This window comes from Rhipicephalus sanguineus, chromosome 1 (genome assembly GCF_013339695.2).
Source record: "Rhipicephalus sanguineus isolate Rsan-2018 chromosome 1, BIME_Rsan_1.4, whole genome shotgun sequence".
NCBI classification, from domain to species: Eukaryota; Metazoa; Arthropoda; class Arachnida; order Ixodida; family Ixodidae; genus Rhipicephalus; species Rhipicephalus sanguineus.
Window position 1 is genome coordinate 189,130,189 of NC_051176.1, and position 25,154 is coordinate 189,155,342.

The 25,154-nt window shown below is 45.9% G+C and overlaps 1 protein-coding gene across 1 annotated transcript; it reads left to right on the forward strand.

Moving 5' to 3' along the window:
- The first annotated feature begins 64 nt into the window (after nucleotides 1-64).
- On the forward strand, nucleotides 65-22,561 carry LOC119404003 (uncharacterized). Its single transcript, XM_037670640.2, has 5 exons — nucleotides 65-313; nucleotides 17,635-17,696; nucleotides 18,317-18,394; nucleotides 20,377-20,409; nucleotides 22,425-22,561. Exons 1-5 carry the CDS (start codon nucleotides 211-213, stop codon nucleotides 22,512-22,514), a joined length of 366 nt encoding a protein of 121 aa, XP_037526568.1. The 5' UTR covers nucleotides 65-210; the 3' UTR covers nucleotides 22,515-22,561.
- Nucleotides 22,562-25,154: the final 2,593 nt, after the last annotated feature.

The window sequence follows — 25,154 nt, forward strand, 5'->3', positions numbered from 1 at the left end:
CACTGTAGGTGTTTGCGTGCACAAATTTTGCGAGCAGCTGCAGCTATCCATTTATTGTCTATTGTTGTAACATGTCACGTACACGAAAGCGTGCAGGACGCTGGAACCGCAGGTATCGGTAGGAGGCGAGAGCACGAGTCAAAGTGGTCGTCCTTACTCACAGCGCACACAGGTTACGTGCCGAGAAGGGCTCCAATACCGCTGTGCAAGATGAAAGCTACGGTGGCATGCCTTGTGGTAATATTCCTCGTTTTTGCGAGTGCACAATATCCTCCAAGACGTCGCCCGCATCATCCGAGACAGTCCCTCTGCGGTAAGTGAACATAAAGAAAGAAATTTCTAATTACTTATTGTTGCCGGACGGACTACTAGCGATCAGCAGATCGGTCTTTTTTTTTCGTAATTCTTTTTCTTTATTAAATGTAAGTAACGAGTTGTTGAAGTAACAGCCAGGACTCCTTCAGCCCTCATATCAAATTGCTATAGCTCAGGCTGAAATATCAATGTGCGCTTAAAACAAAAGCGCAGAATATGTGGCGAAAATATTATATCAAAATCGGCAGTTGGTCACATACTGCTTAAGAACAGGGCTTAATTTAATTAGTCTCCCTTCATTGCAGTGGGGGACTCTCATAGGGCGGTGACCGATCTATCTTATATATATATATATATATATATATATATATATATATATATATATATATATATATATATATATCGAATTATTTTTGAAAAAGCATTTACAAAATGCCAATTTTGCAGTATGTACCACAGAAGTGCAGTATGTACCACAAGCCCGCATTAACACACTGTATCAGCTCTAGCTGTAAGGCAGAACATCAGTTCACTCGCTGCACTGAGAACCTCAGGCACGACAACGCTATATTTCATTTTCACGCCAACTTACCTAAAGGGTAGGCAAAATTCATGCGCATTTGGCATTACTCCTGACTCGTAATGCACAACAAAACGGATGAAAATTGACTGGCAACCTAACGAGACCAAGGCGAACCTTCACTGATTCACGAGCAGGTATAGCTTCACGCTCAGCTGCCTCGTGAAACAGTGTGCTGCGCCAAGAAGCTTAGTCGAACAGGGTGGTGACCCGTCATGTGCGGGGAAATGCATGCAGCTGTGCGGTGATACCTGTTTTCCTGCTTTACTCACGCCCCATCAACCGAATAATCACTATCAAACCATTGTGCGGAAAAGTGCATAGTTAGAATTTCCCCGCACAAGGCACTACTGCGTCCGGCCCCAACGGACTCACCTAAACCTAATAAGATACGCTTATTAGGTTTGGACGGGTCCGAATGTGAATGTCGTCTGAATGGCGTTTTTCATGTATCTCAATTTATTTATGTGTTACCGTATCAATGTGCAGTAGCATGTCAGGTACCACCGAGAGCTAAACTTTCCAAGTTTTCATTAGCGATCGAGCATATATATATATATATATATATATATATATATATATATATATATATATATATATATATATATATATATATATATATATATATAGGCAGGCATGGTGGCGAAAGTGGCCGTAGCGTTGAAAACAGTGAAGTGGATCCTCCGTGAGTAACAGTAAGAACGGAAATGTAACTGTCGATATATATATATATATATATATATATATATATATATATATATATATATATATACAACACGCACAATCAGACATGTAGGCAAGGGGGGAGGGGGGGGCTAGGGCCTTTCCCTCCCGAAACTCTGATGAAGTAGGGTGTTTTACCAAAAATAATATTGAAAATAGGCGTTTTGCTAAAATAGTCAAGGCCTTCAGCAAGTGCCCCCCACCCCCTCGGAAAGTAATTCCTGGCTACAGGCCTGAACACGATGCTCTGATTCAAAGTTCGTGGGATCGAATCCCGGCCGCGGCGGCCGCATTTTCGATGGAGGCGAAAATGCTTGAGGCCCATGAACCCATATTTAGGTGCACGTTAAAGAACCACAGGAGGTCGAATTTTCAGGAGCCCTCCACTACGGCGTCACTCATAATCATATCGAGGTTTGGGGCCATTAAACACTAACAATCATGTCAAGAATTATTATAACAAGCACGATGCAATGCGCATGGGAAAAGTAAGTGCTCAGAGGTGCGTAGGTTTGCTTGTTTGCGAATCAGCGTCACACCAGCCCTATTCCTTCGTCTTACCTGTCGCGGTGTGGCTTCGTAGCTACTGCGGTGCCCCACCGAGCTCGATGTGGGCAGTTAGATCCCGGCCGACGCTACCGCATTACTTTGGGAAGAAAGGGAGGGGGTGCAATAACAACGCCCCTGCACTCAGATTTAGGCTCGAGTAAGATATCCCCGGGGATTCCGGTAGCCCTCCCTCTGTCTATCTGGCCTCTTATGGTACCCGCTTTACGCTGTGTAATCAGGTGGAGCAAGTGTCCGTGCAAAACGGGCAACTATTTGACGTGCGTCCGTTTATGGCGACGACATAGCAAAGACATGACGGCAACACCGGAATGACAACGGTGAGAGCAGGACTAAACTGTTGTCACAGTAATATACACACATATCGCACACTTTGCATAACATCGAATCTCACATTGCGGGACATCTTACTTTTCGTCTTACTCTATATGCAGTGGATAATAATGAGAACTAACAGACAATAATGCCAAGGAAAGTATAGGAGATGTTATTTGTAATAATTGGAATATAAATGTGAAGAAAGTAAAGTGGACGAAAAGATAACTTGCCGCCGGCAGGGACCGGCGAATGTTCCACACTCGCCGCCATGCCTGCGATCGCCGCTGACTAACACTCCTAGGTTTAAATGCACATATAAACCCTATAAAGTGGACGGGGGGATGACCGCCTCCGTAGCTCAGTGGTATAGAGCATCGGACGCGTTATTCGAAGGTCGCAGGTTCGGTCCCTGCCGGCGGCAAGTTATCTTTTCGTCCACTTTAATTTCTTCACATTTATATTCCAATTATTACAAATAACATCTCCTATACTTTCATTGGCATTATTGTCTGTTAGTTCTCATTAATATTGTGTCTAACAAAGAATAACGGGCCCTTAAAAGCCATCTTCTTTCCTTCATCTATATGCGGTGGGACACAGAGTTAGTCATTGTGGATGGCACTTCGGAAAGTATTTAGAAGCAAATATTTCCAATATTTGGACCATTAAAATACGTTGGGCAAGAAATTGTTTCATCCGTATCAGAAAAAAAAAGGAAGTGTACCATGTGTGAACGTTAAGTTTTCTACTTTGGTGTGACGCAGGTAAAGCCGAGGACGCATAGAAGGATCGCGCAGTTGATAGCACACACCGCAAACTTCCAACAATCCGTTCATTTCAGTTTACACCGCCGTACGCCTCGCAACTTCAAATGACACGCGTGCTTTGCATTGTAAACGTAATCAAAGAAAGACATCACAGGCAATTTTCAACATATCGTGATTACACAAAGTGTGCATTCACCACGAACAAAGATAGTCTACCTCTCTCGTTGACAATGAAATAGATGGGTTACTGACGCAAGCTTCACCAAATGCGTCTTTGTTTCTTGCTTACGTAATAAAACGTGTCATTTCGCACTTGCTTCTGCTCATAATAACGGTTTCGTTTATTCTCGGCAGGCAGCTGCATCTCTGACAATCGAAGGCGAGGAAACCGTCAGTCGCCACGTCATTAACTTTGTTACTGCGCCCTCGTAACTTATCGTTCACGCATCTCCCGGTTTGACCTATAGCTTTTACCACAAGTGAAGGGAATGCACTATGCAACGCGTGTGATGCATTCAATGAATTTATTCTTATGCTTTTTTTCCACATGCGGTGGGTCTGATCCCTTCTGGACTGGTCTTTCTGCACAGAATCAATAACTTGCTAGGCGCTGACAAAACAAGCGAGGTTTATGTTACTCTTTCATGCAAACTTTTTTTTATTCTGTGGGAGAAACTATGTATGTAAGAAATGACGGTGATGTCCTTGTTAGTGTGTTTGAGTGTGCGAGCTCGTCACGTTATTTATATTCGCATTTCACAGTATTTGAGCACAGTAATGGTGATAAAGCGAAGCGGTGATAAGAGAGGCTTTGCGAAATTGTCCAGCGTCTCATGACACTCCAGCTACCGAAGCTACAGCCGAAGCCACAACCAGTTTGCGCGATACTGCCCACTGCAGTATATTATAGTCCACAGCGCCGGTTCCCTACAAATTCCCCGAGAGTTGCGACGCTTCGCTCTTTCAGAAATATACTCACCGCATACCCATCAGTAAAGTGCATACTTGGTCAGGCCTAATGGACCAGAGAGTGCTTCCAAACCAGAATTAGCAAACACTCTCTAGTCGATATTTCAATATAATCAGTGTTTCCAGAAAAGCACGGTTTACTTCCTTTCGAAAAGGCCGCAATTTTTCTAAGGAATGTCAGAGGTCTGATCAAGGCACCTGTATCAGACTTTCATAAATTAGTTTCTGAAATCACCTTGCTGTGCTGGTCATTTGTGAACTAACTACATCGGCTACACTCCAAGTGGGGCAAGATATAAATATTTAACTTCGTCCACATGGCTTTGTACGCCGCAAGATAATCACCTATATCCGCGCAGATTTTGGTACGTTGCCCAAGCGGTAGAGCCTAATGACGACACTGAGTATGTATGCGTACATGTCAAAAATAAATGCGTGCCCTTTACAAGTAACGGAGCCTCCATATCCTCAGCAGGTCACACTTAAATAGGTTAAAAAATCTGTATGCTGCTAATAACCACTGGCCTAGGAGTCATCACCAGTGGCTTCAACGGACATCACTAGCTATGGAGGATCTTCAAGACTGACTTTAGCAGCAGGAATCTTGCCTCCTTTGCCTCCAACCACGATATGTGTATGTTATGTTGTGTGAATAATGGCAGCCCGGCTCTTCTGCACGCCATAAAGTGGAAGCAGCCGTGTTCCGACATACGTAAAGATTGGTGGAGCACATCGATCCTCTTCCACTTTTTTACGCATAGTTGATTGGTGAAGGTTTAAGGAACACATGTACGACGCATGCTAAAAGCATTTGATACAATATAGAAGACACTGTGTTGTCCCGTGCTGTGCTGTGCGCGTAATTCTGATACGCTACCTTTGCTTGTGTCAACGGGAATACGTGCAAGGGCAGGGCTAGGAAAATGAAGGGGGGGGGGGGGGGTCTCAAGGAAACATAAAATATAGACGCCATCATAGATATCTTGCACTTGTCCCTCGATTCAAGTACAGTGAAACCTCGGTGATACGAATCTCACGGGACCACCAAAAATATTCGTATCATCCGAAATTCGTATCACCAGAAAGCATGGAAAATTAGCATGCGACAAAAAAAAGCTGGCGTACATTTTCATTTATTGTTTGTCAGGGCTGCGGCAACGTCAGGAAGAATTCTGAATGATTGTCAGTTAAGTTTTTAGATGTCGGCAATCATACCAGCACTCGTAAATATACGGCCCGTGCGCGCGTTTAATTAATGATCCAGGTGCGTTGTGACCCGCGACTCTCGGAGGCCGTGACGCGTCTCTGAAGGTTTATTCTGACCGTAAGAAAACCGTTTTTCTCACACCGTGATTCTGACGATTTGGCAGTGTGGCGCGCATGCCCACGCTTGCGTCCCGAGCTCGCACGTGCTTGGCACGTCTTCCGCGACAGCCCGGACAGCACCTCTTCGAACCTGGATGGTAGCGTACGTTCGTATCAAACGTCGCTGGGTGAAAATCGGTTCGCAACAACCGTACTCCATTACACTGAGGCCAATGGGCCTTGGCCAGGACCAACGAAAAATTCGTATCACCCCGAAATTCGTATCAGCTGTGATCGTATCGCCGAGGTTTCACTGTAAACGGTTTTCGCATATACTTCAGAGCCGTTCCACTGCGCAACATTGCGTTAGCGTCCGCAACACATTTCTGCTGCTAAGAAAGCATCTGTCTGATAGTTAAAATGCCAGAAAAGCGAACAGCGTTCAATATAGAATTGGAGAGGCTGTATGGATCCCCTCTACAGACACAAGAAAAAATGGTGCACGAAGTTCGCTTTATATCTCAGGGCTTCACGACGCACAAAAGTCCAGTGTCGCATAGATAAAAAAAATGGAAGGCAAACGTTTGAAATCCTTCTGCCAGTCTGGAGTCATAGTCACCATCACATACGCAGCTCGAAGTACCGTACACGAGTCACATGTACCAGATATAAACATGTCGTTTTCACTCGAGGAACCTGACACTGCATTAGCGAGACATCCTTCGTCACCGAGACTATATACCACATCCAGTATACGCTGCGGTATGCAACCTTGAACATGGCACGCATGGTTAGCTGCTCAATCACTACAATGAGCCATAGTACAAAGTTGTGTCTAAGCAATAGAAATTAAGGAGCTTGACCCGCATTTTGAAATCTGGGAAGCAATGACTCAAATTGTCATCTTATCTTCCAATTGGACTTTCCAGCTGCGTCTGCGAAGTAATGAAAATAACCATCCTTGCTTGCTTGGAATGGTTCCTCAAATACCTTCTATCCTGGCGTTTCGGCGGACTTGCGGCGAGTTCAACCAACCGTTGACAACGTTGTTGACTTCGTCTACCTAGTTTAAGAACCAAAAACACCTTAGGGCCTACCAATGGCACTCTTTCTAGACGTCTAAATACCATAAGCAAGCGCCGCACATGAAGCAATCGCTGACCACAGGCTGTTGTAGTTATTAGTTAACCTATCAACAAACATGGTATTCTGACCGAGATGTGCTCTCTCCTGTAGACAGAGGACGGCGCCACTTCAGAACACTTCATCTGCTATGGAGTCCCGCAAGGTGTGGTATTGAGCCCCACATTGTTGGACATCGTCCTTGTAGGATTTTTCAGGTTATTTACTGCGAGAAGTTTGTATCTCAATATGTGCCCATAATATTTGCGTCAGGGACCTTGTGGTGACTCGTCCAGTGCGCGCAAGGTTTATACGGGTGTCCCTGCGCGCAAACCTACGTCATCGTACTTAATTTTATGTCATCAACCAATCTGCACCCCCAGCCGTAAGACACATCGCTTGCACGGTGTCATCACTAACCACAGCTTCTCTTTCTGTGTCTCATATTCGCGGCAGCGTGTCGTGAACCTTTTGTTGCGGATATAAGTGACATCTAGTCTCTCCTGCTGCGATTCAACTTTTCTGCACTGCTTACAGTTTGTCGGGTCGTGCACCAATGCTTACTCACTTTTTTTAATGAGACTACCGTGAGACTACTGTGTGCGCTATAAAGAACCACTTAACATCTGTAGTGCGACATCTCTCTCCGCGTAACCTTAAACCGGATGGGCTCGAGACCGTTACAGAGTGAAAGATACTCAAACCGTGCCCCTCACAATTGTGGCTAGCGCATAAAGCTATTGCCGCACTAGTTAGTGTTGAATTGCACTGACGGTAGTGACCGTTTACAGTCTAGCCAGCTTCCTGTGCGCACGCTGTGCTCCCTCTCTCTCTCTCTGTCTGCCCGTCTTTCTCTCCAAACGGCCGCGGGCTGATGAAAAAAAGAAAGTCCGACCTGCGCGGAATACGCAGCACAGTCGCAGCGAAAGCTGGACGAGTGGCTTTTGTAGAACCCTTTGTAAATTCTCTTGGGGCCACTACTACAAGTACACTTAAGAAAAATAGACAACCACCCATTTGTAGCCCGTAGGATTTTTCAGAAAGAAAATTGGCCGCGTATCTGCGTGCTCCGCTGCAAATGCCATATAAAGACGATAGAGGAAACGCTGCGTGAGATATGAACGCCATCTGGCAATACGTCGGGAAACATGAGCTTGTGCAGATGGTTTCCTTCCTCCGTGGCAGAGGGCGTTCGTCGGCGTGCATATGGCATTTTCAGCGCAGCTTAAGATACTAGGGACTTTAGAATTACATATCTATGTATTTTCTATTAAAGGAACACACCACCTAATACTTACCTAGTGATGTTGCGCCTCAGATATGCGTAATATTTACTTTTTGATCGACAATGTTCACAAGTATGAACAGCCGTAACAGTTCAAGATGGCTGGGCGGTAAGCAAGTGGTTCAACTTTGACCGGGTCGCTGAATCGGGTGACAGACAAACAGAAAGACACACAGACAGACCAAAATTTCTGCGTTTAAGTTTCCCAAGAAAGACTATCGTCTTTAAAAGCCTCATAGTTGACAAAAAATGCCTGGTCCTGGTCCGGGTCCTGGTCCTGAGACCAGGACGAATTTTTCGGCAGCTAAGGAGCTTTCTTTCTGAGATATCCGTATGGATTTCCTTGTGGCTACGTGCTACAAACGGGTGGTTGTCTATTTTCTTCAACCCTTCCGTCACCTTGAGGGATTCCGCAGATTTGATTTGCAACAAGTACACTTGCAAGGTACCCACTACGCCATAAATCATCATAATTTTTGCGAAGTAGGGGAGCACCTACTATACCATTGTTCTTCATTCTGCGGAGAAGCGTGGTACCTGCTACACATCTGTAAGCCATTATGTGCACTTTGTTGGTACTGTGGCTGATGGTGATGAATTTTGGCTGAGCGCTTTGTAATGGGTATGAAGCTTTAAACGACCCACTCTTTACGCAATTCGCATTGCGTGACGCCTGGTTGTTAGTTCATTCTAGTACCACGCTATTGGGCGCGAGGCCCACCACTGGAAACGCTGGCGCCACCGTCGGCGCGACGTGCTTGGCAGGATCAGCGGAGGCGGAGCACCGACGCGCGCTGGAAACGAAATTTTATAATGCCACCTGTTCTGTAATTCTGATTAAATGGGGAGGTTTCCTCGCTTCGGCTGTGCGCTTGACAACACTTGAAAGCATTGCAATATGCAGTCGCTGCCTTTGAAGGCGTCTTATACGATAGGCCAGTGCTCGGTGCCGGAGTGCAGGACGTACGCAATGGAGCCCAGTGTCAGCCTTCACACGTGTCGTCAGGGTAAGAAGCTGCGGGAAGGTTGGATTTTCAGCTTAGAAATGGTGAAAAGCCATCGGCTAGTACACGCGCGTGCGGTCAGCACTTCCGCGAGGAAGATTTATGCTTCGACGTGGGGCTGCGATGTTTGGTTAGTAGCAGAAAGCGCTCGCTGAGACGCTCGCCCGTGCACGCTGGCACGCTGGCCGGCTAATGACGCGGCAAGCAGGCCCATATCTTGCCCTCCTCCATTTAAACCCCAAAATTAGGTTGATTCACTTCGAAATTCAATATGGCTCATCCCAACCTTATTTGTTTTCTACGGAGCCGTATCTAATCTTGTCGCAAAGATACCCCGCCTTTTGTGTTATAGGCACAATTTTGCCATTAATATTGCTGGAGAGCTCGCCAATGAATCTTGCACATTAAAACTTTACATTGCGGTCTCTGCACCTTGTTTTTACCCCGCTTTGCAGCTACTTGCTGCAATGACTTCTCTGTTTTTAATTGCGCTTCCTAGCTCATGCAGCGGTTGTTTGTCTACTGCGGTTGTTTGGAGAATTAGTCCGGCGAACGTTGTTATGTGATATTTGCTGGCCTCCGCGTTGCACGATGCCACTTGTTTGGCATCGTAGACTGCTTCATAACAGCAGTCGTCTTAAACATTGGTCTATGCACGTTTTGATGCTGTAGATACTGGCAAGTTCATTGGAATGGAAAGTGAGCGGTAGGAATCATGTTGAAGAAGAAGGTACGGCAAGTGCCCATGTTTGGCTTAGCTCCAACCAATGAATGTACTAGAAGAAAAAAAAAAAGAAAGAAGCAGCGCGATATTGCTCGCTGAGGAGACCGATAAACGTTTAGTGCGACGCTACTTGAGTAATAATGATAATTAAACGTCCAAGGACTTAAAAATGCATATGAAAGGAATCTTGCTGACGGCGCGCACCCGTAGGCGCCAATTTCCTTGAAGTTTTTTTAAGAAATTATTTTCAAAAAGCTTTGATAACGTCCACGCAACAACCGTTAGTTGTGTACACATTTATAAATGCTGATGTATGCTGTGGCCGCGCGATCCATCAATTGAGGCTTCATTGTGGTATGCCCCATTTATTTCCACAGACAGACCAATATAGGAGTGTATGTTACAAAGTTCGCCTTCAGGGATTGCCTACCTTCCACGCAAGAAGCTTATAATAATAATTGTTGGGCTTTAACGTCCCAAAACCACGATATGATTATGAGAGACGCCGTAGTGGAGGGCTCCGGAAATTTCAACCACATGGGCTTCTTACCTAAACCTAAGTACACGGGCCTCAAGCATTTTCGCCTCCATCTAAATTTCGGCCGCTGCGGCCGGGATTCGATCCCACGACCTGCGGGTCAGCAGTCGAGCACGATAACCACTAGACCACCGGGGCGGATTCCACGCAAGAAGCTTGTTTGGGGATTCCTCATATCGGCGACCGCGCGCAATGTGCGCTCACTGCACATATTCTGTAAACAGATAGCGTCTGCAAACAATTATGTGCTTTCTTTTTGTCCGAGATTATTATACTTACTGTAAAAACTGCCCTCGATTAGAAAATATTCACAGAAATGCCCAGGAGGGCTTCCGCGCGATGCACGTTGAGCACCGACAACCAAACCTATGACGAGCGCGCCGGCGTTATCCTCCTAGCACGCAAGAGGGACACGTCCGACAGAGGGCGACTCCGTAACTCCTCGCCCCCAATATTACACCTGTTAACCTGGTTTCTTACCCGACATGACGCCTGCATAGGATCTTTATACGAAGGAGTTTCAAGCACCAATGTGGCTCTGTGGTAGAATATTACTCGACTGCCACGCAGAGAGCACGGGTTCAAAGCACATCCGATCCTGGATATTTTTTTTTTTTAATGCGAAGCATTTCTTAGCGAACTTCTGCGACTCTGAGCGTATCTATCTATCTATCTATCTATCTATCTATCTATCTAGCCGCCTACGACTTTGTGCTCTCCTGGTCGCTTGGTTCATCGAATGTGCACCAAAATTGGTATGGCGTAACATGACTGTATGACGAACATAAATGATAAGTCATAACATGAAAATCATGACACGCATGTCATGTACAGCATGATTTACATGCCACGCTCATGGTGCGCTGGCGGCCGTTTCGCTAGCTTTATATACACCAAAATTGGTATTGCGTGACGTGACTGTGTAAAGAACATAACTAACACGAGTTAACATGAAAATCATGACACGCATGTCATGTACAGCATGACTTACGTGCCACGCTCATGGAGCGCTGGCGGCCATTTCGCTAGCTTGCTCTACCCCGAAATTGGTATTGCGCGACGTGACTGTGCGGCGAACATACAAACACGAGTTAACATGAAAATCATGACACGCATGTCATGTACAGCATGACTTACGTGCCACGCTCATGGGGCGCTGGCGGCCGTTTCGCTAGCTTGATCTACCCCGAAATTGGTATTGCGCGACGTGACTGTGTAAAGAACATAAATAACACGAGTTAACATGAAAATCATGACACGCATGTCATGTACAGCATGACTTACGTGCCACGCTCATGGGGCGCTGGCGGCGGTTTCGGTAGATTTATATGCACCAAAATTGGTATCTTGTGACGTGACTGTGTGACGAACATAAAAACACGAGTTAACGTGACAATCATGACTCGCATGACTTACGTGCCACGCTCATGGGGCGCTGGCGGCCGTTTCGCTAGCTTGATCTACCCCGAAATTGGTATTGCGCGACGTGACTGTGTAAAGAACATAACTAACACGAGTTAACACGAAAATCATGACACGCATGTCATGTACAGCATGACTTACGTGCCACGCTCATGGAGCGCTGGCGGCCATTTCGCTAGCTTGCTCTACCCCGAAATTGGTATTGCGCGACGTGACTGTGTGGCGAACATAAAAACACGAGTTAACATGAAAATCATGACACGCATGTCATGTACAGCATGACTTACGTGCCACGCTCATGGGGCGCTGGCGGCCGTTTCGCTAGCTTGATCTACCCCGAAATTGGTATTGCGCGACGTGACTGTGTAAAGAACATAAATAACACGAGTTAACATGAAAATCATGACACGCATGTCATGCACAGCATGACTTACGTGCCACGCTCATGGTGCGCTGGCGGCCGTTTCGCTAGCTTTATATACACCAAAATTGGTATCTTGCGACGTGACAGTGTAACGAACACAAAATCTCGAGTTAACATGAAAATCATGACACGCATGTCATGTACAGCATGACTTACTTGCCACGCTCATGGAGCGCTGGCGGCAGTTTCGCTAGCTTGATATACACCAAAATTGGTATCTTGCGACGTGACTGTGTAACGAACATAAATAACACGAGTTAACATGAAAATCATGACACGCATGTCATGCACAGCATGACTTACGTGACACGCTCATGGTGCGCTGGCGGCCGTTTCGCTAGCTTTATATACACCAAAATTGGTATCTTCTGACGTGACCGTGTAACGAACATAAAAACTCGAGTTAACATGAAAATCATCACACACATGTCATGTACAGCATGACTTACGTGCCACGCTCATGGAGCGCTGGCGGCAGTTTCGCTAGCTTGATATACACCAAAATTGGTATCTTGTGACGTGACTGTGTAACGAACATAAATAACACGAGTTAACATGAAAATCATGACACGCATGTCATGTACAGCATGACTTACGTGCCACGCTCATGGAGTGCTGGCGGCCATTTCACTAGCTTGCTCTACCCCGAAATTGGTATTGCGCGACGTGACTGTGTGGCGAACATAAAAACACGAGTTAACATGAAAATCATGACACGCATGTCACGTACAGCATGACTTACGTGCCACGCTCATGGGGCGCTGGCGGCCGTTTCGCTAGCTTGATCTACCCCGAAATTGGTATTGCGCGACGTGACTATGTGACGAACATAAAAACACGAGTTAACATGACAATTATGACTCGCATGTCATGCACAGCATGACTTACGTGCCACGCTCATGGGGCGCTGGCGGCGGCTTCGCTAGCTTGATCTACCCCGAAATTGGTATTGCGCGACGTGACTGTGTAAAGAACATAACTAACACGAGTTAACATGAAAATCATGACACGCATGTCATGTACAGCATGACTTACGTGCCACGCTCATGGGGTGCTGGCGGCCGTTTCGCTAGCTTGATATACACCAAAATTGGTATCTTGCGACGTGACCGTGTGAGGAACATAAATAATAGGAGTTAACATGAAAATCATGACACGCATTTTCCTCAATGACATACAAGACGATGTATGCAGCTCTTTGCTGGCTGCTTCGCATTACATCGATTCCCACAATGCGTGGGATCTGCCGGCTTTTTTAATGTACGGATCACCTTAGGGGCCGGGTTGTCGTACGCTGCCGTGCGCTGTCGCACGCTGTCGTATGCTGTCATCTCATGCCGTCGCTTGGAGTCACGCAGGCAAAACCATGTATAGCATAGCCAGGGTGCTGGGAAAGGAAGTGTCGGGTGAGTAGGAGTGGTGTGAGGGTGGGGAGGTGGGGAGGGGGTGGAGGACGGGAGTATACCGTCATCGTATGCTGTCATTTCATGACGTCGCTTGCCGTCAGTAGGCAAAACCATGTATAGCATAGCCATGTATAGTATGTTATAGTAGGAGGAGGGAAAGGATGAGGGGAGAGAGCGGCACTGCATCAAATGGTGGGTGATTCCACGTAAGATCGAACAATCGATGGCTGGTCGACCTCTCAAATTTATTTCAAAATTTTATATATTATTGACTGATGAGTGGAAAGAAGAGATCCGCAATTTGTTTTGCCGCCAAAAATTTTTTCGAAGCACAGGAAATCAATAATGACGAAGAGGTGGAGTGGAGCGCTCATCCGCTCTGCTGTTTTGGCCAACTTTCATTATAAATTGCACAAAATATATTGAAGTTAGGTAGCTGAAATTTTTTTAACTAAATATATGCATGTTTTTGCTTCTGCTCAGGTATTTTTAGTGTTGATGTGTAGTGTAGATGTTTTTTATAAAAAAACCTCAAAATTGGCCCAGGGAACGTTATTTTCTTTACTTTGAAGGTCTTTATCTCAAAAAATCCTTGTAGCAGAGCGACAAAAATTGCGCATAACGTTCTTCGCATGCTTATCTACCACACTGCCGAATCTTACATTTATGTAACGTTTCAGTAAAGAGATATGATTGGGCTAATTTAAAGAAAACACCGGACAATGGAAATTTCTGACGACATTTAAAAAAAAAAAACATTTTTTATATTTCTTAAACTTTGTCCACTTATTCTCCTCCACATCAGCTTTCATAATCAATGAAAACATGTTGCATAATGTCGTTGCACTAATAGTTACGACCCCTCCAATGAGACCCTTAGGCAAGGATTGGCAATTCCGACTTCTTGCCCAGCAAGTGTATAAAATGCAGGCAGGATTGAATTTCTTTTTATTAAAAGGCCAGCAGTACCGAAAAAGGTGTTGCCGGCACTGAAGAAGTTAATCCTGAAATTATTTCGTCACTGCAGCAGCCACGAGCGCCGGGCTACCGAGCAGGCGCCCGCGCACCCGAGATGCTCGTTGTAAGAGACGGCGCAGTGAGAGCTCGTTTTCGCGTCCTCAGAACGATTGAGTTCGAAACAGCAACACCTCTCGGGTGACTTGAACGCACGTGCACTGGAGCTTCGCTATTTTATCCACCCTGTGTTCGCATCGCAGCTAGGCGCTGATAACACGGCAGGGATGGAAGCAAGATGAAAACTCTATAAGGGAGCAATAAGCGCTCGCTTCACACACGCTGCTGCCAGAGAAACTGCGCTGCGCCAGTTGCGATCAGTGGAAAGCATTCACGTGGCGCTCCAGTGGCAAAGCAAAATATGGAATGTCAAAGGAAAGAAAAGCAAAACTATCGGTAACCGGATGTGCTTGCCTATCTTAGATGTCGGCAGCAGACGGCCTGAACTAGCCGCGCGTTCAGAGCGCTGTTCACACTTCATTCGGCGCGGATGGTTCTTTTGCTTTGCTCTTACTCTACTCCTCCTGTGCGTCTCATGGCGAGAAAGTATAGCTCGGAATGAGTGTATTGTGGAGACTACCTTTCGAAGCACAAGAAGCTTAAAGGAGTACTGACACGAATTTTTAAAAATTTCGGATTGTTGCTCTAAATAAAAATACTGGTGTCGAGAAACCTAAAACGACTATTGTGGTGCCTGGGAATATGGTATATATTTTAATTAGCGCCACCTTAAAAAGACACTTTCGGTTTAGATATCGAGGGGCTGGCTTTTCAGTGTCGTTTCATAGCAGTGTGACGTCACGGAGATACAGAAACTCGCGACGTACTAGCAGCAAATTCGTCATCTGCTCGTGGTGCACATAAACAACGATGAGTGAATTGCCGTCCTGTGACCCTGACAGTGATTTCTGCGAATTAGGCTGCATGCAGGACGCAGAACTCGCATACTCGGGGGGACTGTCTTGACTCGTCGGGATAATGTCCTTGCAATGGACCTGGCTTGCAGATGCTCAGCGACGAAAACTTCAAAGTGAAATTAAAATATTTTATACGTGTTCTCCGACTCCACTGTGTGGACAGCGTTGACACTGCATACCAACGAAGCAAAATATGTCCCTTTTGCGATGTCTCAGATTCGTGTCAGTACTCCTTAATTTTTGCAAAGAAGCCAAAATTTCGCAGAGTTACTGACCTAGGCATATACGCTTTGAAGGAACGTTTAACGCCCGAAAGATCAGTGACTGCCAGTGAGACGGACTACTTGTGCTACGCGTGCTTTTGCTACCACTGCAATGAAAGATCTTCACGGAACGCACAGTTAAACGATGACATTCTGATGCCCCCTGAAAAAGAAATCGACGTCATTAACCAAATCACTGCGACTACCGGTGCACGTGCGTTCAAGTCACCCGAGAGGTGTTGCTGTTTCGAACTCAATCCGTCGGAGGACGCGAAAACGAGCTCTCACTGCGCAGTCTCTTACAACGAGCATCTCGGGTGCGCGCGCGCCTGCTCGGTAGACCCGCGCTCGTGGCCGCTGCAGTGACGAAATAATTTCAAAATTAACGTGTTCAGTGCCGGCGACACCTTTTTCGGTACCTGCTGGCCTTTTAATAAAAAGAAATTCAATCCTGCCTGCATTTTATACACTTGCTGGGCAAGAAGTCGGAATTGCCAATCCTTGCCTAAGGGTCTCATTGGAGGGGTCGTAACTATTAGTGCAACGACATTATGCAACATGTTTTCAATGATTATGAAAGCTGATGTGGAGGAGAATAAGTGGACAAAGATTAAGAAATCTAAAAAATGGTTTTTTTTTTAATGTCGTCAGAAGTTTCCATTGTCCGGTGTTTTCTTTAACTTAGCCCGATCATATCTCTTTACTGAAACGTTACATAAATGTAAGATTCGGCAGTGTGGTAGATAAGCATGCGAAGAACGTTATGCGCAATTTTTGTCGCTCTGCTACAAAGATTTTTTGAGATAAAGACCTCCAAAGTAAAGAAAATAACGTTCCCTGGGCTAATTTTGAGGCTTTTTATAAAAACATCTACACTACACATCAAAACTAAAAATATCTGAGCAGAAGCAAAAACATGCATATATTTAGTTAAAGAATTTTCAGCTACCTAACTTTAATATATTTTGTGCAGTTCAGAACGAAAGTTGGCCAAAACAGCAGAGTGGATGAGCGCTTCACTCCACCTCTTCGTCATTATTGATTTCCTGTACTTCGAAAAAATTTTTGGCGGCAAAACAAATTGCGGAACTCTTCTTTCCACTCATCAGGCAATAATATATAAAATTTTGAAATAAATTTGAGAGGTCGACCAGCCATCGATTGTTCGATCTTACGTGGAATCACCCTGGTTTCCTTCCCCGCCATGGACACTGAGCAGGCTGCACGTTTGGAACGCCAATGCGCGCTTGCCCGCGACCGTCGCTGAATGGCAGGCGAATCACTGCGCCACACTTCCTACAGCTTTCACTGCAACTGCGTACATTATTTTCTTTTTTTTTTCTCTCTCTCTCTCTCTTTGCGCCATAGCGGTTACGGGCACCGGCGGCGGCAGCGGCGAACAACTACGCCACCAATAACAGCTGTCGTTGTGATCCCATGACCGCTTTCGTTGTAAAACAATAACACGTTGTTTATAACGCTGCGTACGGGTTATAGCAATAAACTAGATGTCCATGTTTCGTTCATTGCCCCATAGCTTGTTTGTGCGGCCGCCATGGTGGTACAGTGATTACGGTGCTCCAAAGTCGCGGGTTCGATCCCGGCCGCGGCGGTCCCATTTTGATGGGGGCGAAATGCTAGAAGCCCGGGTACTAGATTTAGGTGCGCTTTAAAGAACCCCAGGTGGTCAAAATTTCCTGAGCGCTCCCCTACGCTGTACCTCCAAAGCATATCGTGGTTGTGGCACGTAAAACTCCAGATATTATCATCTCTTTGTGCGTTACACGAGCCAACGGTGATGGTACAAATTGTGCGTAGGTGCCGTCGCTGAAATTCTACAGCGTTAGAGCCCTTTTTTTTTCTATGGTGTTGTTTACATAAAGGGGATCAAAAAGGTTGCATACGTCCAACATGAAAGCTACGATTTTGGTAGCGCATACTTTAATGTACGAACTTCTTGTTATTTTGCAGTCTGGCCAGAGGAATACCGTGTCTGGACACTCAAGTGCATGTACGGCCGCGTTGAACCCCAAGTACGTAAATTTTTCACAGGTTGCTTTGAGGTGGTGTTATGCGGCCACAAGGCAACTACTCCTTCCTCCCTTTTTAAATTGCTTACACAGTATTTTTCATGCGAAAATCCCAGTGGGTTCTCATTTTGTCCCAGAATACGCTCCCTTCCTCTAACGTATCATTCTTGCCAAGCACTGAATAAATTACAGACTAACTAAGCGTACCAACTGTTTCTACAAATGACTGCACGTCTGAAATTATTAAGAGTGACGATTTTACTGCTGGGTCGGGAGAGGGGGGGGGGGGACGTCAGATTTTACTCAATAATTCTGGTGGGAGGAGGAATGCAAAAAACACTTGTGCGTTTATATTGAGGCAGACGCCATTTATGCCTCAGGTGGTTGAAAACAATCGTGAGCCATACACTACAGCGTCGCACATAATTAACACCATCGACGCCGGAATTTCTGCGAAACGAGCTCTTTAACGCTGTCGCGTCAATATTACCTCAGTACAAGAAGGCACGAAATGTTTAGCCTGCACTCGCGCTCCTCCAAATGATGCATTGTTGAGTAAGCCTGTATGTTCCTGACCCTGGGACAATGACCTAACATATTATTCTTCATCTCTCGTTCTGCAGGTGCAGCAGCTAATGCGCTACATTCTCAATAAAGGAGGCTGGGGAGTAGAAGAGTTCGCTCGGGCGTTGTGCAGTCCGGTTAGTATACCAACCTGAAACGGGGCGATATAGTTGCGTTCGGCCGTACACATTATTCATCTGCAAACTCAGTGCAGGAAATCGGTGTCTCGTCGGGGAAAGAGTAGCGAACTCGTATGGTGACGTACGAGACTCTGAGGCACGTTTGGTACTCGCGGTGATCTTACCCTCTGAAGCGGAGGCAAACGCTCCTTTTATTTTTTCTTGATCCCAGTAGCATTCTTCCTTCTTTTTTTTTTTTTCAGATCGCATTTTCTTCCCGCTAACTAATCTGCTTTCGCGAAGCACCCTGAACGTACTACTAGAGAAATTTACGCGAATAATTGTTATCAAAAGCACTGATTAAATCAACTTGAGAAATTTACGCTCCGTACCGATCAAGGGGCACAGGACGACGATCCATAATCTCAAAGCAATGCCATTCACCATAGTCATCAGAGATAATTTCTAGTTTGTAGTTTGTAAAGGTTCTTCGTAAGGCAAGTCTGTTATCCTTTCGTTGATTTTTTTTTACTTTTTAGTCGCGGTGAAAACTTTCGCGAAATGGAGCAGCCGCAGCAGTACCGCGAATATACGTTTCCACAACAACAAAAAGAGATGACGAGGGAACAAAACAGGACGCACGGCACTTGCCCGGCAATTCTAACGTTAATAGCAACAACGTTAACAACAATATTTAAAATGCCATCCTTTTTTTTAATTGTATGTACTTTTTCGACGCTGGTCTAATTATTCCAGTGAGAATGCAGGGATAAATTTTCCCCGAGCCTTTCACAATGTACGACTAAGAAAATGCGTCAACAGATGAACCTTATCGGTTTTCTAGCCGGTGAAAACCATTCCAAGTAGACGGTAAGTAATATAGACGCGAAGTTTTGCTGACAAATAAACAGTAGCGCGAAGATGAAAATTATATAGTATTCATAGAAATGTGCGAGTTTTACGAGCTAGAAATGAAGACCCCGCTCCGGCATGCGCTGTGGCGCGGCGTGGTTTCCGTGGTAGGCTGGCCTGGCACGAAGCCGAAATTCCAGTTATGACTATCATCGGCGATACAATGCCATGGCATACCATCTGCTCGCACTGTCGACGGCGGCGACGACAAAGTACCGAAGCCTGCGTGATTTGCCAGGGATTTAAATATTCCATTCCATTTGAATGTTGTGCCGCGTCGCAACGCAAAAAGAAAAAAAAAAACAGGAGCGAAAAAGAAGAAAAGAAAAAAAAGGTCAAACCACCAACTACCGTCGCATGCCGGCTAGGGTATCTTACCGCAAGGTAACGAATGGACCTAAGAGAAAAATGCAACGACGAGTGCTTTTGTTCGTGCCTCTCCGTACGCGCTAAGTAAGCGCAGTCAACACCCAAGACCAACCGGCCCGACAGTATTTTTCTTTTTTTTTTTTTTCTTGACAAAAATTGCAATCGACGTTGAAGTACCTCAGGTGGCCAAAATTTATCCTTGGCTTACGGTGTGCCTCATAATCATGGTTGTGGTTTTGGCTGGAAAGTATGAACTTTGCTCCTCCTCATATTCCATTCCCCTTGCCCAGTATAGGGCATGCAACAGGGCCAGTTAACCTCCCTACATTTCCCCGTTATGGCTTCTATCTTTTTCTCTGTCTGGCACGTAAAACCTCAGGTTTCTTTGTTTTATCAAGCAGTGTCAGACACAGGACAACTGACAGTGCAGCTGATTCTTGCACATGATTGCTACTAATGAAAATAGTCGCAGTCGTTCTTTTATAGCCTATAAAGTATAAACCGTTGTAGCGTCTAAAGCACAGAAACGCCCTACATAACGCAACAAATCTTATTCTCTGCCGCCTACGAAGTCGTTGTAGTTATTTTTTAAACACTATCTCTTTTGAAGGAATAAACCACGGGCCCTACGAATAAAACATTTATTTATTGTAACGTTTCTTAATTAATTGACTTGACTGAATTGCCGCCTTGATCAGAACGTTTGTCTTCTTTTCTAGTACGAGGTGTTCAAGCTCAGGTCGCACTTCCGGGTGAGTACATGCGTTAATAAACGGCAGCATGGCCAATGCGCCGTACGTACAACAGTCGGCATCAAAAAAAGTTTAGAAACCACTAGGTCTGAGAATACTTTGAATATCCCAGCAATTTTGGTCGTATTCGGTCGACTGTATTCGGTCGAACTGCACAGTGTACGTGTTGTTATCGCGTTACAGGCCGGAAGTCTAAATTCAAGGCTGCCTGCCAAAGCAGCGGGAGTATTCAGCTTTTTCTTGTGTCTCGTGTTCTCTAAACCTTTGACGCTGACTGTACGTACAACAATGACAGAGAGATAATATACATGGTGCACAGGACACGCGTATACTGTTACGGTGCTATCACCCGGCGCAAGACATGCAATTCCAGTACCGAAACTTCCTCGAATGTTGCCACCGATTCTATAGTAAAATCTTATTGTCGCCAGATTTCACGCGCGACGTGGATAGGGGTATGCAGATTCCAGAACGTACGCGAGCACCACCGACTACACTGGAATGTGCCATGAGTAGTGTATAAGTAGCCGGCACGTTTCACCCTTAGGTCGTTGGTGCCATAACTGGTGCGTGTCGTCATCTTCGCCTAGTTCTCCAAGAACCTGGAAGCATAAAAGGTGTGCGCTGACGTCATCTCCACCGCCTTACTGCTGAACGGCAGGGACATTACGAAGCTGCGCGTATATGTTGATCCATTCAATTCAACGCTCTAAGAATAAAATGTACGTCTGTTGTGACTCGGCGTTTCCCGAAACAATAATCGTCCCCTATCCCGCATGCATTTCCTTCATTCAACACTCCGCCTCCGCAACATTTCCCCCAGGAATACTACGGTAAGTCATGCCACTGCGCGCATGTTTCTTGTGACCTGAAAGTATACCGAAAGCACAGCGTTAAATAAGGTTCGAAAGGCGACGATTATTGTTTGGGGAGAAAATAAGCTTGCACAAACTTTAATGTATACTTTTGGAGCGCAGCTCTTAGGCGCCCGTTCCTGCGTTGAGCGGCGCCGCTGTCGTCGGCGTAACCGATAGAGCGAACGAGGACGAAAGAGAGCGAACGAGGAGCGCAGCGAGCCGCTGTGTTAGCGTCTGCGATGCCTCGTGCCTGCTCGCGCTTCTTGTAAAAACGCAATGCATGCCTCTCGCGCACGGGCACGAGAAAGTGGTTTGACCTGCGAGGCTTGGGAGAAGAAGACGTGCGTTGGTCGAAGGGACACTTTGAGTGTGGAATGCTCTAGCGGACTCTTAGATATTGCATCTAATTTTCCGGGCACACATTCGACCATAATGAACAAGTTTTAGAGCGCGCCTCTTAGGCGCCCGTTCCTGCGTCGGCGTCGTCGTAACCGGCAGAGCGAAGGAGGACGAAAGAGAGCGAACGCGGAGCGCAGCGGAGGATGAAAGACGGCAATAGCGAGGAGAATGCGAGGAGGAGGGAACGACAGTGGCGAGACGACAGGTTCCGTGGCGCCACAGTAGTGCGCGCCGTCGTGCGGTCGCCGATGACGTCATCACTAAGGCATGCTGCGAGGGCGTCCACCGATACCATATATGGAAATAAAGCGCTGCATGAACGGAGACCTGTCTACGGCGGCTGTTGCGGATCGCGCCCACGCGCTGCCTTCCGCGGTCTCCGGTTAGCGAGGCAGTCGCGCCTCCACTTATCGCGAAATCAAAACACCTAAACGCCTAAGCGCTCAGAATTCGCATTAGGCAGTTACGTAATCGTCGGTGATTTTTTCTCCCTTCACTTTTTATTTGTTTGTTTGTTTTTTGTTCTTTGTTTATGAACTTCTTTGTCGTGTGAAATTCTATCCGTTGCTTTGTTCGCACGTTCTTTGTTTGTTTTCGCGTACTTGAATGAAAGTAATTCCTTTCATGGGAATTATGTGATACGCGCTCATTACAGCGAATAAAAGGCACAATAAAGTCTCTCACACAAGAGTTCACTAAACTGTGTGTATAACACAACACGCTATCCTAGTCAGAGTTTGTTTTTTTTTTTTTTTTCAGAAAAAGTCGGATCAGAAGCTCCTGAGAGAAGCTACTGTCGAAGCAGACAAGTGCCTCCGCTACCTTATCAAGAATGCAAAAAACGCTTGAGAGGTGTAAGGGAAGGAAACTATTAAACACAATGTTTGAAAACATGACTGTCTCTATTGATTGTGTTTGTGCAAAAGTCCCGAAGGCTACAGGAAATTCCATGCGCAAAGTGAGTGAGTCTAGAAGGAACACCTTCCGTAACCTGGACGGTCGCACACATGAAGACACCGTCCACACTGTGCTGCTCCCGTACACATAATGGATATTTACCACCTGTTGTAGCTTTGTATACCTAGCAAAGGAGGATATATCGAGAAATTGTGAGGGCTGCGAAAGCTGTGAGCGGAACACAAAGACGTTGGCTCACGGAATAAAGTTTCCTAAGCCACTACTGCAACATTTACATGATAAGAGCCTCCGCGATTGTAGTTCAAGGGATATCTCTGCTGAAAAAAAAAGTCTGCTAAGCTCGATAAACCGTCGTCCCATTTTATTTACCACATTTTCTTCTTTCCTTTGCTTTCATTTATACAATAGTTATTTGAAAGAGGCGTCGCCTTAAAGCACCTTCCGCTCTTCGACAGAGGTCTCCAACCTGCGGCCCGCTGGGCTGTACTATGCGGCCCCCGGCACGACTTCAGAACCCCTCCCCCTCTCCCTGTCACTTCCTATCTGAAGGCCGACGTGGCAGTTTTGACCTCAAATAGGGTTAAACAGGAATACAGAAGGATCGCTGCCAGGTGGCGTTACAACCTATGTTTGTAAATTGCAACCTTGTGACATGCGTGCTGAAAATAAACATATCTGTTCCAGTTTGTTTGTTTTTGTTTGTTTTTTTGCACAGTATTGTCAAAGCGCCTAAATTTTTTTTATTTGTCTGCATGCAAATGCATGCCTGCATGCAGCTTCATGCAACTCGGCCCTCCGCCTCAAAAGGTTGCCGACCCCTGATGTAGACTTTAAAAAGACACATGGCTACTCTAGTTTTTATGCATTTTCAGTTGCAAAAAGAAACGTTTCGCTAAGATTTCATTGCACGGACATTTTGCGAAAGAATATTTTCTCAGCTAATCGCTTTTATTTTCCTATTTTTGCCGCAGGCTTGTTGACGTTGGCAGCGTTACAATTCCCCGATCAATAAAAATATCCAATGACAGCCTCCCCTTTCAGTAAAGACAGCGGGGACACGTTTTAACTATACCCTCTTGATAGCCGCTCAATTGAAGAACAAAAATCATCCAACGTACAATGGTGTTTCATGTGCGGAAACCACGATCTCATTATCAGCAAGCCGTTGTGCGGGATGCCGCCGGCATAATACTGATCACCTGGGGTCGAACACAGCTCAGCCGCGAAACGATAATATCTGAACATTGTGGAAGAACAGCGCGAAAAAACTGGACAGGATACCTTCCTGTTCTTAATAATATGTCGGGTTTAACGTCCCAAAACCAAGATATGATTATGAGAGACGCCGTAGTGGAGGACTCCGGAAATTTCGACCACCTGGGGTTCTTTCACGTGCACCTAAATCTAAGTACACGGGACTCAGACATTTTCGCCTCCACCGAAAATGCAGCCGCCGCGGCCGGGATACGATCCCGCGACCTTCGGGTCAACAGCCGAGCGCCATAACCACTAGACCACCGTGGCGGGGCTACCTTGCTGTTCTTGATGGATGCTGCCAGTTAGGTCAAATCAGTCTCCTCACATTTCTTGAATGCCTCCTTTCTCACTTTTTGTGTGTCTACTTTCACATTCCGGAAATTTCCGCTGTTCTGCCACAGCTTTCACGAACCAACTGGCCCACCTATGAAGATAATCCATTGGCTACAAGGCAGGTCGGAATGGGAGCATCGAGTTAAGCCAGGGTTCTTCCTTCTTCATATGTACCATCTGTGTATTAGCAGCTACGGCGCGGATCTTCTAATTCCGAGGGAGCGGGTTCGACTCCCGGCCACGGCGGTTGCATATCGATGGGGACAAAATGCAAAAAACGTCCGTGTAATTATATTAAGGTGCACCTTGAGGAACCAGGCGGCCAAAATTATTCCGGATTCGCTCACTACAGCGCGCATCATTACTAGGTTTTGGCATGTAAAACTACAGCATTGTATTTGCTTTCTTCGTATACGTACGGGCATATTCGTTAATGTCGCACCGTGTTCATCTGGTCTTCAGTGACAAGTTGATACAGAAGAGTGCTCAAATTTTTGACACAAAATGCCTTCTGGTATTGCGTTCCAAGCGGCGTGAAAGAAGCACGCTTCTTACGCTTCAGGTGCCATGATAGAGATGAAGTGGCGATCGATGACAAGGCACTAAAGCAAAGTGCCATCGTGTCATCCGCCGCAGTAGTGACGACAGTGGGCCAAGACGAGCACGGACGACTCGAATGGGACCTCATTCGATGTACGAGAGAAAGCGCAGACGTGCGCGTAGGATCCATTACTAGGGGTGTGCGATAAGGGAACTTTACAAACCAATCGAATCCTATTCGAATAGTTATCGAATACTGAGGCAACGATATTTAAAACAGCCCTATCATTCCATAACATTTTATGTTAAACAAATATTCGCAGACTTTAACAAATGAACGTTACGGTCAGCACGGACAGCTATACAGCAGCGACTATGGAGCCTTCAAGATATTTTGTAACTGTGGATTGAAATGCAGCAGTGACTACAGTATTTAAGGTG

Excerpts from the sequence above, each read along its gene's own strand:
- LOC119404003 (XM_037670640.2), top strand. The coding sequence starts at position 211 with ATGAAAGCTACGGTGGCATGCCTTGTGGTAATATTCCTCGTTTTTGCG. Across the intron at positions 17,697-18,316 it reads ACGGCCGCGTTGAACCCCAA|GTGCAGCAGCTAATGCGCTA; the intron begins GTACGTAAATTT and ends CTCGTTCTGCAG. Across the intron at positions 20,410-22,424 it reads AGCTCAGGTCGCACTTCCGG|AAAAAGTCGGATCAGAAGCT; the intron begins GTGAGTACATGC and ends TTTTTTTTTCAG.